Genomic DNA, 17,014 nt, shown 5'->3' on the forward strand with positions numbered 1-17,014 from the left:
TGAGGGGCGACCAGGTTGGCAGGGGGTACAGTGGGGGCAACCAGGCTGGCCGGGGGGGGGGGGGGGGGAGTAAGGGGCGACCAGGCCGGCAGGGGGGGTGGTTTAGGGGCAACCAGGCCAGGAAGGGGGGGGGACAGTTGGGGGTGACCAGGCCATCAGGGGGGCAGTTAGGGGTGATCAGGCAGGCATGCAGGCGAGCAGTTAGGAGCCAGTGGTCCCCGATTGTGAGTGGGATGTCCAACTGGCGGTTTAGGCCCACAGGGATCGGGCCTAAACCAGCAGTTGGACATCCCCTGAAGGGTCCCAGATTGGAGAGTGTGCAGGCTGGGCTGAGGGAACCGCCCCCGCTCCCCCGTGCGCACAAATTTCATGCACTGGGCCTCTAGTAAAAGCATAATATGCCAAGTGTCTGACCGTTTGATAGTTCCACCAGTCGCAATGACATGCACTGACCACTAGGGAGCAGACGCTCAAACTGGTAAGTTAGCTTGTTGCTGGGGTCCAGCCGATCGGGACTGGGCAAGACGGGCCGGACAAGCCCTGGAGACCTCCCGCGGTCCCTCCCCGGCTGGCCAACCTCCCGCGGCCCTCCCAGGAGGATTGTGCGAGGGTGCAGGCCAGGCTGAGGGACCCCACCTGTGCATGAATCCGTGCACCAGGCCTCTAGTAGATAAATAACTGGGAGGTATAAAAGGAAGGTTCTTTCTCATAGCAGAATGATGATTTATAGGTATTAAGGAAGTGACAGAGAAAATCACTATTTTGCAACTGTCACTATGAAAAACAGTTTGGGGGGAAGGGTAGGGAGGTCTGATGAGGAGCAAGATAGTTTCAAGATCTTAAAGTATCTCCCACAGAATGCCTATTAGATACAAGAGGAAAAATAATAAACGATACAGTGCATACCTTGACTGGATAATCAAAATTTACATCATCAATGCCTCTGGGTCTCAAACCCCAAGAAGGAACCAACACACTTAAGTAGCATTGTAACTGTGGATGCATAGTCTGATCTAATCATGAGAAAATTGCAGATAAACCCCAAGGGCACAGCATGCTTGTATTCTTCATGTCAACGTCATAAAAGATATAAAGGACATTGGGTCAACTGACAAAAATAGAGTATTCCCTGTAGATTAAAGTACTATTCTTATGTTACATTTCCTGAATTTGCTGTATTATGATTACATAAGAAAATAAACTTGTTATAAGGAAAAAGACATATAAGTATTAAAGGGTAAAGCATGATAGATGCAACATATTTCAGAAAAAATAATTTGTGTTTGAGTACATATAGAGAAAAAGAGAACATGACAAAATAAATATGACAATTTTTTTTTTAAGTATGGCAACCTTCCCTTTGTGGAGAAATTGTCTTCTTATTTAAAGAGGAAATCTAGTTATAAATATTGAAAGACAAGAAAACTAAATTTGGCTAACTTAAAAAGCAAAACCCTCCAAGAGTTCAAACAAGCACCCCTTCACACTTATTCAACCAAATGTTTGAATAAACCAGAACATCATAAATATACATAAGGGAAGATCAATTATACCTAATAACTTTTTCCAAGACTTGATGAGAGACTTTGCTAAAGATGTAACTTCTTCATCTGTACTCTGCTTGCGAATAGCATTTACTGACATTCCAATTCTTGTGGACTGCAAGGAAATGACAAAAAAATTGGTATTGAAGACATTTGAGTACGTTATGACAATTACCTATTAAAAAATTATGACACATAGCAGTATATACCTGTAATAATTCCAGGGTCATGGGAATATTCTTAAGCTCCTTCAGCAAATCCAATGCTCCAGCCTATAAAGTAAAATAATTTCATATTGAATTTCCCAGACAGTAAAGCAAAAACTAACTAGAAATTTAAATTTATGGTTTACTATTCACAACTCATTATAGCTCAGTTATTCATATGAGAAAGGTAAACACACACACATATATATGTATATGTGTACACACATCCTACCTAATAAAAGGGAAGTATGCAAATAACCATCACTCCGCTACGCCCATGATTGGGCCGGTGGGAGGCTGGGGGCGGGACTCGGGGTGGCTGATTGGGCTGATGGGAGAAGCGGGAGGCGGGGACTCACGAGTCCCCACCCCCCGTTCCTCCCGTCGGCCCTAACGGCCGGCGCTGCGGGAGGACCCATGGGGCCAGCAGAAGGCGCTGGTGGCGGAACTCACGCTGGCGGGAGGCACTCCGATCGGCGGGTGGCCAGAGGAAAACTGGTGCTGGCGGAAAACTGGTGCCGGCAGCCAGGTGAAGGAAGGTCTATTGCACGAAACTTCGTGCAACGGGCTTCTAGTGTGTGTATAATAAGAGAGGAAGAGAAAAAGAAAGTTTTCCAAATATTGGGGGGAGGGGGGGTCCCTCAGCCCGGCCTGCGCCCTCACGCAGTCCGGGAGCCCTCGGGGGATGTCTGACTGATGGCTTAGGGGAGTGAGCCTAAGCCGTAGCCAGGCATCCTTGGCGCTGCCACGGAGGCGTGAGAGGCTCCCACCACCTCCACTGTGCTCGCCAGCCATCAGCACTGACCACCAGGGGGCAGCTTCAGTCCCACCCCCCCTCATCGCCCCACCGCCCTCTGTGGGAGGTGACTGGCGGGCGGGGTGTTGGGGGGGGGACAGCGCCGGCTGACGGGCAGCTGGCCCCGCCTCCTGATCGCCCCTCCGCAGCCGCTGGTTGCTGCTGTACCCCCCATTGCTGTCCTCTCCCTCTGCCCACTGGCACCTGCCTTGGCTGGCCTGGTGCCGGCCACTTGCCAGCTGCGTCCCCCGCTGACCAGTCATTCCACTGTTCAGTCGATTTGCATATTAGGCTTTTATTATATAGGATAGGATTCTTTTAGACTTGGAATTTTTCTATTAACCTTTCACATATATAAAGAGAAAAACATAAACAAAACAAAGTGCCTTTGGTGCTTCTAAAACTACTTTGCATTCAGAGTCCAATGCTTATGAATCACTTTATGACTCAGATTTTAATATTTATTTCTTTGCTTTTACATTTTTATTAACATGACTTTAAAAACAAGCATCCACACCAGTGAGGGTGGGAGAAGAAGGAAGGGGAGGATAGAGCAGGGCGTGGGGAAGGAATTCTGCTCTATTGGTAATCACATTTATGTTTTTATCCTACAAAAAGTTGTATCAAAAATACCAGTAATGCAGCATTTCATAAAAGAATCCATAAAAGAATCAAAAGCTCTTAGCTCTTAGCTGGCTTTGTATTGTGTGGAGCTAGCCGTTTTCATTCCCCCTGTTTTTTAACCATTTGGTTCCTTGAAGTTCAAAGAGCACTTCACTAATGTCTCCCAGATTTTATTCCAAGCCCATGATGACACTTATTATGCAAATGTTGACGCTGGGTTTGATGTTCTGCCTGTGAAAGTATATTCTAACATCTATCTGGCCAAAGATATATGTTACTCATTTTGTTTTCTGAAATGTGAAAACGAGGTACCCTATGGGTCAGTGAAATACAGATACCCCAGGAAAACAGAAAGCCGCAGAGCATGTCCCTCATTATGCACCCACAGGAAGAAACAAGCACGGAATCTCATGGCATCATTATTTCTTAAACATAAAATCAAGTAAAGGCTTCCAGTTACATAATTTTTCCATTTAAAGTTGACAGATCTTGGACTTGGCTGTGGAGAATAAAACAGTGTTAACTTTTCTTCTAGCAACAAACAGATCACATCATTTAAATTTAACCCAGTACTTCACAAATAAAAACTTAAGTTTAATAGAAACTATGATATAGGTTATTATAAAGGATTTTAATGATTCGCTTCTGACTTTAAAATTCTATATATATATTTTTTTATTGCAGGCAACTAAAAAAGGGGAACATTGTAGTTGTTAAATAAAGCTATCATTGACTTTCGCCCTAGCCGGTTTGGTTCAGTGGATAGAGCATTGGCTTGGACTGATTCCAGTCAAGGGCACATGCCAGGGTTGTGGGCTCAATCCCCAATAGTGGGCGTGCAGGAGGCAGCCGATCAAAGATTCTCTCTCATCATTCATGTTTCTATCTCTTTCTCCCTCTTCCTTCCTCTCTGAAATCAATAAAAATATGTATATTTTTAAAAAGCTAACATTGGCTTTATATTTACACTTACCAAGCATTTCTATAGTCTTGGCATTCTTATGAGTTAATAAGATCTTCAATTTCATATCTATAAATCCCCAAATCAAAAAACCCTTTGAAAACCAAAAAATATCTCATAGGTTTTCAATAAACTCATTTGACAGTAACATGTAGATATGACAGATATAAAGCTATTTATGCTCTACTTATCCCACTTAAATTGCATTTCATTATAGAAATGATGTCTGATTACTGGAAACTGCCCAGACCTCAATGAGGATATTATGTAATAATACACTATGTGTACAAAATTAGCTTTACCAAATCTGAAAAATTTGGAATTCTCAAATATATCAGACTCTAAAGGTTTTAAGAGATTGTGGACCTATATCCTATATTTACCATGGACATTTTTCTTCTACCCATGTCTCCATGGACTTTCTGATCCATTTCTGATTAAGGATGAATTAGAAAAAAAAAGATTTTTAAAAATCACACTTCTAGGAATCCCTTAAAAAGCACAATCTCCCTCCTTAGGCTTCCATAATGCTGCCTGTCACATATAAAGGTGATACTTTCAATACATCAGCAATGTGGCATAAGGTTTAAATTGTTTTCCAAGTAGAAGCAATAGCTTTGCATTAATTTCATCACACTCTCTCTTTTCACTCAGATCTCTTTGGTGACAATGGCGTTAGAGATACAGACTATGGAAGGAAGAAAAAGCTAAATAATACTCGTGGGATAAAACTATGACCTTTATCATAATTACACTGTATTCTAACAAAATAAGATGAATATTTCAATTAAGCTTCTTTAAGAAATAAACAACTATGATCAAAATTAAGAAAAGACAAAGAACAGATTATCATATATTAATTCAGTGACAAAAATCTGTGTTAATATGTGCCAAGTATTGTTAAATATTTTGCATATATTATTTCATCTTCACAATAAACCCTATAGTACTTTAATTATCCCCATTTTACAGATGATGAAATTAAAGTCCAAATAAATTAAGAAGTCTGTACAAGGTCACATGATTACTAACTAGAAAAAGTGAGATCTATGTAGTTGTGTCAAATTACACTCTATTGCCTCTCAACAAATACTCAAGTTCTGCTCTGTGTTGGAAGATAAAACTGTGAGCAAGACAGAAACCCTTCTTGACTTTAGGAAATTTTAAAACAGAAATCTTTGAGCGTCTTCTTTAAACCCTCAATTATACAAAGAAAGAAACAACTCAGAAAAAGAAAGTGACTTGCCCAAGATCATACTGATGGGTAATACAAAAGGACAAGAACTACTGTCTCCTGACCTTTAAAATCTTAATTTTTAAATTTTTGAAATCTCATAATTCTTACTAAGAAGTGTTTGCACAGGTCCACAGGTGGTAGTTCTGCCCTGTGAACTAGAAGTCAATAGCATAGCCTAGATTTTCTTAATCATCACCTGCCTCTAAAGGTCAAGTCTATTAGATTGCAGCATCTCCTAGAGATAATGATGCAAGAGAAAGAAAGATTCTACCTTACCTTCCAGAGTCAAATTTAGTTCACAGTACTGCCTGAAAAATAAACAGCCGCTCTTACACTACTTTATTACATCATTGGTACTCCCATTTGTCAATAGAAGTAAGTACTTTTACAAAATATGGTATTCAAACTTGTACTGAGCATCCAGTATATACAAGACTACATAGGATACAAACATCCTTCTCCGGGAGATATTAAGAAGGGAGCAAAATAGAATATACAGTTAAGAATATGGGCTATATAAAAGACAGATCTAGATTCAAATCCACATACTATCATTTCCTAATTATAAGACCTTGCGAATGTTATTTGTCCTTTTTAGGCTTCAGTTTCCTATATGTAGGTGAGACAATACACTGACATCAAATAGTTAAAATGGTCATATAAGGTAATAAACACATATGAAATATCAAAATAGAGTGCCTGAGACACAGGAGATGGATGATAAGGAATACAAAAATATAACAAGAATTATCTATTTCTACCATAATAATAATTCTCAAAGAACCATAAGCCAGCATTTTAAGAAGTGAGCAATATTGAAGCTCAATCAACTCAAACACTTCTTAGTAAGAATTATGAGATTTCAAAAATTTAAAAATTAAGATTTTTTTAAAAAGGATACACAATTATAGCCTGGCTAGTGTGGCTCAGTGATTGAACATCGACCAATGAACCAGTAGGTCATGGTTCAATTGTCAGTCAGGGCACATGCCCAGGTTGCGGGCTCGATCCCCAGTAGGGGATGTGCAGCAGCAGGCAGCTGATCAATGATTCTCTCATCATTGATGTTTCCATCTCTCTCCCCTTCCATCTTCTTCTCTTTGAAATCAATAAAAACGTATTTTTTAAAAAGGAAACACAATTATAAATATTTGAGTTACTGCTCAACATCACTATAAACAGGAATTTTTATTTTACTATGTGATCTCAAATTTGTAATTACTCCACACTGAAAGCACAAATGACAAAAGAAAAAATATATAAATTTGCCTTCAAAATTAAAAGTTTCTCTATCTCAAAAGATACTATCAAAAGTATCAAGAGAATGGGAGACTATATATGCAAATCCCATCTCTGATAAGGGTCTAGTATTCAAAATATAAAGAATTCTTACAACTCAAAAATATAAATACACAATTTAAAAATAGGCAAAGGATTTGAGCAGACATTTCTCCAAAGATATGGCCAACAATGAAAAATGTTCATAATCATTAGTGATCAGAGAAATGCAAATCAAAACCACAGTGAGATACTACTTTACAGTCACTACAATGATCATAATAAAAAAGACAGCTAATAACATGTATTGAAAATGTGGTGAAATTGGAACCCTCACTACACTGCTGGTGAGGACGTAAAATGGTACAGCAATTATGGAAAATAGTCTAGCAGTTTCTCAAAAGGTTATCCATAGTTATATGACCCAACAATTCGACTCCTGGGTACATACGGAACAAAAATGAAAACTTATGTCCACACAAAAACTTGTACAAGAACGTTCTTAGCAGCATTACTCATAATAGTCAAAATGGAAAGAGCTTAAAATGTGATAAAACCACTAGTACACTGGAGCGCTATTCAGCAATACAAAGGAATGAAGTACTGATATATACTATTAACATGAGAGAGCCTTGAAAATACTAAATGAAGAAAGCAAGTCACAGACCACATATTGTATGGTTTCATTTATATGAAATGCCAGAACAGGTATCCATAGAGATAGAAGTAGATTGGTGGCTGGGAAGGTGGGGAGACATGGTGACTTCTTCATGGGTTACTTTATGGGTACTGGTTTCTTTTTTTGGAGCCATGAAAATGTTCCAAATTTAGATAGTGGTGATAGTTGCACAAATCTGTGAATATACTAAAATCCACTGAATTGAACACTTGAAAAGAGTGAATTTTACTTTATATCTCAAGAAAACTGTTATAAAAGATTCTGTAGTCATTCTAAATTTTGATTTATGCTAATCACTCTAACCCTAATATGGAAACCAAAGCTTCTTTTTTCAACGGGATATGTTAAGACTTAGAAACCTACACATTTCAGGAATCTCAGCTCCTATGAAATTCTAACATCTAATTTCAATTTCTCTCCCTGAAATTTAATCCCACTCTGCCCTGTGCCTAAATTTAAAAATTAACCTCAACACAACTCACAAAATCTCTCCATGAACTTGAAAATTCTAAGTTCTTACCTGACTGCTTCTACAATGTAGCGCCATAAATCCCTTACAAAGACAATCCAAGTTTTTTAGCTATTACCGTATCTTATGCACTGGTAAGAATTTTATATTCATCTAATCTTCACTAAATTGTCTCCAATTTACCATCAAGAAAAACATTTTAGAGATGTTAAGGAAATTAACTAAGATCACACACAGCTAACATTCAGAAGAACCAGAATTTGAACCCACATAGAATTAGACTTGCATAATGGCATGAAGTCATAATTACAAGAAGAAAGCTAAGTGAAAAATAACCAATATGGCCCTGACCAGTTTGGCTCAGTGGATAGAGCGTCGGCCTGAGGACTCATGGGTCCCAGGTTCGATTCCGGTCAAGGGCATGTACCTTGCTTGCGGGCACATCCCCAGTCAGGGGTGTGCAGGAGGCAGCTGATCGATGTTTCTCTCTCATCGATGTTTCTAACTCTCTATCCCTCTCCCTTCCTCTCTGTAAAAAATCAATAAAATATATTTTAAAAAATAAAAATAACCAATATGTGAAAATGTCAATAACTTATGTGGTTCATCATGGCCTCAGGAGAGGACACTTGTAAAATTGCTAATACTGATCAAGTATACCCAGGGGGCAATATTCTGGGTAGTACAGGTCAGGATATTGATTAGGTATTTAGAGAAACCTATCTGCCCCAGAAGAGTAAATACCCTTACTTCCCAGTCTTAAATTCACTTAATTATACCCATTGTCAACCCCAAGAAAGAATATACCTGTCCAGAGGACTCCTGTGGTTAATTGGGCCCAAATTCATAAAAAGTCTAACAGCCATTGTTTAGAGACCTCTCACACTAGCTATACCTCAGGGGAAAGCCATAGCCTGAGCAGCCAAACCTCCTGCATTGTGTTCCTGTCAACTGAGCAGACCCTTATAAACTCCTGCTATTGCATTTTAACTTAATGGACTGAGACCTTCCCCATCCAATCAAAAGCTGGCAGCTATATCCTCACGTGCATATTTACCAACCAACCAGAGCAGCTCCAGAATTACCAATCAGAACAGGGAGAACTTGGGAGTCTTCATTTGCATGAAATTAGACCTATCAGGAACAGGGCGCGGGCATTTTTCTCTATATAAGACAGCCTCCCCTTTGTCTCCAGGAGGGCATTTTCAGTTTCTACTGCATTTCCAGGGTTTTCAAACTGTGTCAACTGAGCTGTTTCACTGGAGCAGCTTCACTTGAATCAAGTTTCTCCCTTCACAGCACCACAAATTGGGAATTCTGTTGGCATTGCACTGGTGGCAACAAACTTTTTGACACCATGCCGAGTTCAAAGAGAGATGCAAGGGTCTTGTAGAAAGGCATTGAAGCTTAACAGAGAAGTATTGGCGTTGGAGCAAAACATATTTCAATTCACATCTTCATTTGGCCACTATCTTAACTCTCTAAATATTTAGTTTCCTCATTTTTCTTTTATTTTTTAGTTAGCAGTCTTTTTAAAATTTTTATTGATTGATTTGAGAGAGAGGGGAAGGGAGATGGAGGAAAATCCATTTGTTGTTCCACTTTTTATGCCTTCATTGGTTGTTTCCTTTATGTGCCCTGACCAGGGATCAAACCTGCAACCATGGCATATCGGGACAATGTTCTAATCTACTGGCCTACACAGCCAGGGCTAGTTTCCTCATTTTTAAAATGGGGATAACCCTCATTTTGCAAAACTGTCAGAGGAATAAATGAGATATAGTAGGTAAGTACTTAGTAGAATGCTGGCTCAGAGTAATAGCTCAATAAATGATAGCTGTTTTTATTATTACTAAAATATGACATCTAGTTTTATTAAAACAATATCCAGCCTTGACTGTTTTGGATCAGTGGATTAAAAGAGCGTTGGCCTGTGGCTAAGGGATCCTGGGTTCAATTCCAGCCAAGGGCACATGCCCAGGTTGCAGGCTCAATCCCCAATGGGGGGCATGCAGGAAGCAGGTGATCCATGATTCTCTCTCATCGTTGATGTTTCTCTCTCTCTACCTCTTCCTTCCTCTCTGAAATCAATAAAAATATATTTCATAAATAAATAAAACAATATCCAGCCCAGCCGGTGTGGTTCAGTGGTTGAGTATCAACCTATGTATGATCCAGGAAGTCACGATTTGATTCCTGATCAGGGCACATGCCCAGGGTTGCAGGCTTGATCCCCAGTGTGGGGCGTGCAGGAGGCAGCCAATCAATGATTTTCTCATCATTGATGTTTCTATTTCTTTCTCTTCTCTCTCTGAAATCAATAAAAACGTATTTTAAAGAAACACACAATATCCAGTAACAGCACTTACACATGTCAGTAAGACTATTATTTTTCAAGCAAGATTTACTTTTCCATAATATAAAAATAACTCACAGAGAAAAGCTGGAAACCACAAGAAAAGAAACAAATAATCATAATCCAACAACCCCCAGAACAACTTGTTAAACCAGAGGTCCTCAAACTTTTTAAACAGGGGGCCAGTTCACTGTCCCTCAGACCGTTGGAGGGCCGGACTATAGTTTTAAAAAAAACTATGAACAAATTCTATGCACACTGCACATATCTTATTTTGAAGTAAAAAAACAAAACGGCAAAAACACCCGCATGTGGCCCGCGGGCCGTAGTTTGAGGACGCCTGTGTTAAACTATGAACACTTGCTTTGGGAGGGCGGGTGGTAGTCAGACCATTTCCCTTTCTCTTTATTTTATTTGCCTAGTTGAATTTCTGTAATATAAAAAAGGGAGAAAATAAAATGTAAGACACCCACTCAATTTTGCCTTCCTTTGGGAACAGACTATGAGGTCTTAAGCAATTAAAGTTTTCATACTGTTAAAAGTTTTGAATTATTAGAAAAATGAGATTTGAGGATTATCTGTACAGTTGATCCTCATTCTCTCACAGATCTCAAAATGCATTTATAACTTGTGAACTGCAGGTAAAACTATCGAGCCCTAGCCTGGTAGCTCAGTTGGTTAGAGTGTCCTCCCAATATACCAAGGCTTCGGGTTTGGGTCTCTCTCTCGCTCACACACACACACACACACACACACACACAGGAATCAATGAATGAATGAATGGGTAGGTGGAACAACGGGGTCTCTTCCATCTCTCTCAATAAAAAAATAATGTGTTAGATCAGTGGTCGGCAAACTCATTAGTCAACAGAGCCAAATATCAACAGTACAACGATTGAAATTTCTTTTGAGAGCCAAATTTTTTAAACTTAAACTTCTTCTAACGCCACTTCTTCAAAATAGACTTGCCCAGGCCGTGGTATTTTGTGGAAGAGCCACACTCAAGGGGCCAAAGAGCTGCATCGCGAGCAGCAGTTTGCCGACCACGGTGTTAGATGATTAAAGGTTACACATTATAGCCTGAGTTAGAGAAAAAAAAAACACAAAACAACAAACTGTCTTTTTCCCTGGGACCTTCTACCTTGGGTGTCTGAAGAACTCCAGGAAAGCAGAAAAACTTTCCAGAAATGTTCAGCCTATCAAATAACCAGAACTCACAACCTGCAGCAGGGAATGAAAGGGAAATCAACAGGAAACGTACCTAGCAGAAATCATGTCTAGAACAGAAAACAAACAGGAAATACTTTAAAAGGCCAAATTGCAAATACAGATGAACAGAGCACAAAATTAAATACTGGGTGATGCACCTGTTCAAGGAAAAGAGGAACAGACTATGGGGTCTTAAGCATTCAGTGTAAACACTACTTCCTGCTCTGGCATGCTGTCCGGTAGGAAGCCGGGATGGGATGCTGGCTAACTCCAAACTGCTTAGCTACTTAGCTCTGACTCAGTTTCTTCTTCTGTAAAAAAAAAAGATACCTTTTGCACATCTGGTTGGCAGCTCCGCAGTGCTGTACAAATCAGCATCCCTTTCCTACTTCCCGTTAGTCTGACATGGAACTCATTTCACAGGTGGGAATGAGTTATTTCAGGTATGCTGATAACGAAAATGCGCCGAGCCCGGTGGAACCACAACCGTGGAAGTTTAGCAAAGAAAACGTAGGGACTCGGAAGCCAGGAATCGAAAGTGGCACAGACAAGTGGACAAAAGTGCAGGAACTGGATGACAAGCCTCAAACGAGCCACAAGAGAACATGTTCACATAAACACATGATCAAAAACAAATTAAGATAACGCCCCCTGGTATTAACTGTAAACCACTTCGTTAACGCCCAGCCATGCCATCTGTCCAAATCCACCGACCCGCACACCCTAGTTTTAACGCGTTAGTCCCAGCTCCTCTGCACACACTATACCACCTGACAAGTTCCGGGATCTCCTTTGGAAGATCCCCGGGATTTCACACTCGATCAGCTTGATGTTTCTAAAGCAGATCACGAACCTCTGTGGGATGTCGGTTCTAGCTGTCGGCCCACAATCACGGGAAAGAGAATGAAGTCTTCAAAGTGAGGACTTTCTGTACTGTGCAATTCTTAAGCTAGCTTAGTGAGGGTTTACTACCATGAAAACCTACAACAAAAGGGGAGACTGCCTCGGTTAGGTTTAAATCCGCGGCAGTAACAACGAGGGACTTGCAAGTACCCAGAACCGGTCCCAAAGCCCGCAGCCGCGGGGCCGCGGGACCTCCCCCGGGACGCTTCTCCCGGACGCGGGCGCCGTCCACGCCGGCTTCCCACGCCAGGAGGGCTGCCGTCGGCCGGCCGGGGACCCTCCTCGGGCCGGCCGGGGACCCACCGCGTCCCGTCCCCGCGGCCTCCGCTCGCCGCCCGGCCTCCCTTCGACCTCCCAGCCGGCCCGCGCCGCCCGCCGCCCGCCGCCCGCCGCGCTCACCGCGTTCTTCTTCTGCACCATCTTGTCCATCTTCTTGGCAATGCGGACCACCTCGTCCTCCATGGCTCCGGCGGGTCTTCGCCGTGCCCGGCCCGTTTGGGACGGGGAGCGGGTGAAACTGGGGCAGGGACGTCGGCGGGACGCGAGCTCGGGCGCTCGGCGAGCCCAACAAGGCAGGCCCGGCCTAGGCCCTTCCCCCAGAACCCAGCCGGCGGCGGCGGCGGCGGCGGCGGCGGCGGCTCCGCCCCCACAGGCAGCGCCAATCAAGCTCCGCGCGCTCCGTGCAGGCGCTACCAATCGACAGGGGATCGATGCGGAGGGGCGGGCCGGGGCGCCGGCCGGCGCCGCGTCGGCGGGGCGGCGAGCGAGCCCGGCGTCGGCGTTTCCCGCCAGGCCGCCGGGAAAGCCTACGGGCTGCGAGGCGGACTTTTGGCGCGCGTTCCTCCCGGGCCCGCCTCCTCGCAGAGGGAAGCTTCCCCCCGGGCTGGTCTCCCGAGGAGCCCGAAGGTCTGGAACCTGCGGAGGCCCGCGGAGCTCTGAACTGAGGTGGGTTTGCAGAATGGAACTGGTTTTTTTTTCTAAAACCGGTGAAACCCAAGCCTCTTCTCCGTAGACGACCTGGGAAAACAGACACCCCTCCCTATAGCCCTAGAGCCGTTTATCATCTGGGTTTAATCCTCTTAAGTTTTCCCTTCGTGTTTTTAAACATTTTTCTTGTTGTTGATAGTATTAACAGATTATCTCCCATTTTCCTCCCAGCTCTTACCCACCCCCACCCCCTAGGTCATCCCCTGGGGCTGGGGCTGGGGCTGGCAAAAGCCTGCCTGGTGCACAGCTTTGGTCCTTCCTGTGCACACCATCCTCCGGGAGAGGCAACCATAAACTGTGGATCTCTTGCAGCTACAAACACATTGCCCAGGGGCACTCACAGGTAGTGTCTGACAGCGGCCTGCACCAGAGTCCCTCCCAAGAGGCCCCAGAAACACCTAGGATAGTTTCAGGGACCTTTCAAACAAAATGAAGCACAACAACACCCGCATCGTGGCAATGGGAGGAGAAGAGGGAGAACAAGGGATGAAGAACCTAGGAAGAAATAATAACAAAAAAATTCCACAACTTGGTGAAGAAAAAAAGACACATAAGGCCAGGAAGAAACTCCCAATCAAGATGAACACAAAGAGGCCCACACCAAGACACATCATAATTAAAATGGCAGAGTTTAAAGACAGAGAGAAACATCCATGTTGAGAATCATTGATTGGCTGCCTCCTGCATGTCCCACACTGGGAATGGAGATTGCAACCCAAGCATGTGCCCTGACCGGAATCCATCTGTGATCTTGTTGATAGACACTTAACCACTGAGCCACTCTGGCCGAGCAAGAGGCAGTCTTAACAACCAGAGAAAGACAGTTACCTACAAGGGAGCTCCCATAAGACTGTCAGCTGATATTTATCTTCACAGAAGTATTTCAGGCCAGAAGGGAATAGTTTGAAATATTCAGTCATGAAAATTGAGGACCTAGAACCAAGATTACTTTACCCAACGATGCTATCATTTTAAAATTGAAGGAGAAAAAAAAAATTTTAATAAAATTGAAGGAGAAGCTTTGCGCAGTGGCAGTATCTTGGCCAATGAGGTTTACCCAAGGCATGATTATTGCTAATTGAAAAAATAATAATTAAAATAAAATTGAAGGAGAAATAAAGATCTTGCCAGATTTCATTACCACTAAGGTAGTACTACAAGAAGTGTTATAAGACCTTCTTGAAGATGCAGGAGGAGGAAAAAAGAAGAAAGAGAAGAAGAGGAAAAGATGAATAGGTGAAAAAATAAAATGGCAAAATATATGTACCTATCAGTAATCACTTTAAATGTAAATGGCTTGCCAAAACCGGTTTGGCTCAGTGGATAGAGCGTCGGCCTGCGGACTGAAAGGTCCCAGGTTCGATTCCGGTCAAGGGCATGTACCTTGGTTGCGGGCACATCCCCAATAGGGGGTGTGCAAGAGGCAGCTGATCAATGATTCTCTCTCATCGATGTTTCTAACTCTCTATCCCTTTCTCTTCCTCTCTGTAAAAAGTCAATAAAATATATATTAAAAATAAAAAAATAAATGTAAATGGCTTAAATGCACCAATCAAAAAAGAATATAGTAGCTGAATGGATGAGAAAACGAGAACCATATAGAACCATATATATACTGCCTACAACAGACCCACCTCAGAAGTAAAGATACACCCAGACTAAAAGTAAAGGGACAGAAAAAAGTATTTCATGCAAATGAAAAAAAGCTGGGGTAGCAATAGTGTGGTGAATTCCTGTGGTGGGGTGGGAACAGGTTGGTAGGGGATAAAGGCGGGGGGGGAGGGACATCTGTAATACCCTGAACATAAAAATAAATTAAAATTTAAAAGACAGGTGATAAGTGTTGGCAAGAATGTGGAGAAATTGGAACCCTCATACACTGTGACTGAAAATGCAAAATGGTGCAACCACTTTGTAAAACAGTCTGGCAGTTTTTTAAAAGGCTAAAGATAAGATCCAGCAATTCTATTTATAAATATATTACCAAGAGAATGAAAACATGTTCACTTGGATATGAATGTTCATTGTAGCATTATTAATGCCAAAAGTGGAAACAACCCAAATGATGAATAGATTAAAAAATGTGGTCACTCCATACAGTGAAATGTTAATTCAGCAATAAACAGAAATGAAGTACTTATGATACATGCTACAAAATATTATGTACCTTGAAAACATCTTGCTAAATAAAAAAGGCAGTCACGAATGATTCCATTGATATGAAACGTCTAGGATAGACAAATATAGAGACCAAAAGTACAGTAGTGGTTTCCTAGGGCTTGGAAAGGTGGGGAAGTAGAAACTGGCACAGGATAGTTGCTAAAGGGCACAGGGCTACTTTATAGGGTGATGAAAATGTTCTAAAATTGATTGTGATGACTATAATTTTGAATATAGAAAAAGCCACTGAATTGTACACTTTAAATGAGCGAACTGCATGGTATGTTCATTATATCTCAAAGCTGTTACCAAAAAAAAAAATATATATATATATATATATATATATATATATATATATATATATATATATATATTGTGTGTGTGTGTGTGTATGTATATATATATATGTGTGTGTGTGTGTGTGTGTGTATATATATATATATATATATATATATATATATATGGTGACTGAAGGAGATTTGACTTTGGATGGTGAACACACAATGCAATATATAAATTATGTATTATAGGGTTGTATACTTGAAACCTATATAATTTTATTAACCAATATCAGCTCAATTAAGAAGTTGTGGTACATATATACAATGGAATATTATTCAGCCATAAAAAATAACGAAAACGTACCATTTGCAACAACATGGGTGGATCTAGAGGCTATTATAGTAAGTGAAATAAGAGAAAGACAAACATATAATTTCATCTACTTGTGGAATATAAAAAACAATAAATGAACAAACAAAACAGAAATAAACTCATAAGTACAGAGAACAAACATGGGTTGCCAGATGGGAGGGGGACTGGGAGGCTGTGTGGGAAAAATTGAAAGGATTAATAAATACAAATTTGCAGTTACAAAATAGTCATGGTGATGTAAAGTACAGTTTAGGGAATATAGTCAATGATGTCATAACTATATGTATGATGTCAGGTGGGTGCAAGACTTATTGGGGGCATCATTTCACACGTTATATCAGTGGTCGGCAAACTGCGGCTCGCGAGCCACATGCGCTCTTTGGTCCCTTGAGTGTGGCTCTTCCACAAAATACCATGTGCGGGCGCACACATACAGTGTGATTGAAACTTCGTGGCCCATGCGCAGAAGTCTGTTTTCAGCTCTCAAAAGAAATTTCAATCACTGTACTATTGATATTTGGCTCTGTTGATTAATGAGTTTGCTGACCACTGCGTTATATAAAGGTCTAACCACTATATTATATACCTCAAACTGATACAATATTGAATGTCAACAGTAATTGAAAAAGAAAAAAATTCTTTAAAAAGAGAAAAAAATATTTGAATAACTGATTTATGACACCAATTTAAAAAATCCCACGAATCCTTTATAATAAAGAGGTAATATGCAAATTGACCATCACTCCAAACACACAAGATGGCTGCCCCATGTGGTCAAAGATGGCCACACCCATGTGGACACAAGTTGGCCACCAAAAGATGGTCAGCAGGGGAGGGCAGTTGGGGGAACCAGGCCTGCAGGGGAGGGCAGTTGGGGAAAACCAGGTCTGCAGGGGAGGGCAGTTGGGGGCGACTAGGCCGGCAGGGGAGGGCAATTAGGGGCAATTGGGC

General features: G+C 41.6%; 1 protein-coding gene and 1 long non-coding RNA gene across 5 annotated transcripts in view; one reads left to right on the forward strand and one right to left on the reverse strand.

Annotated features, from left to right (window-relative positions):
- Positions 1-17,014, reverse strand: part of LOC307113872 (transcription elongation factor A protein 1) — a 63,953-nt gene that overhangs the window by 20,045 nt on the left and 26,894 nt on the right. Inside the window, exons 1-3 of one of the 3 annotated variants that reach the window (XM_079795856.1) lie at positions 12,662-12,906; positions 1,754-1,816; positions 1,554-1,659 (exon numbers count right to left, since the gene is read on the reverse strand). In XM_079795856.1, the coding sequence (XP_079651982.1) occupies positions 1,554-1,659; positions 1,754-1,816; positions 12,662-12,724 (232 nt within the window). In that variant the 5' untranslated portion in view covers positions 12,725-12,906. Of the gene's footprint in view, positions 1-1,553; positions 1,660-1,753; positions 1,817-12,661; positions 12,907-17,014 lie in introns of those variants that run through there. The other 2 variants (XM_079795855.1, XM_079795859.1) reach the window with 2 other exon arrangements.
- The window catches only part of LOC307113874, a 35,339-nt gene continuing 31,427 nt past the window's right edge, over positions 13,103-17,014 (forward strand). The window contains exon 1 of one of the 2 annotated variants that reach the window (XR_013814909.1): positions 13,103-13,207. This is a non-coding gene — a long non-coding RNA (uncharacterized lncRNA). The remainder of the gene's footprint in view (positions 13,208-17,014) is intronic. The other variant, XR_013814910.1, reaches the window with a different exon arrangement.

The sequence above is a fragment of the Cnephaeus nilssonii genome, assembly GCF_951640355.1.
Source record: "Cnephaeus nilssonii genome assembly, chromosome: 18".
Classification (NCBI taxonomy): Eukaryota; Metazoa; Chordata; class Mammalia; order Chiroptera; family Vespertilionidae; genus Cnephaeus; species Cnephaeus nilssonii.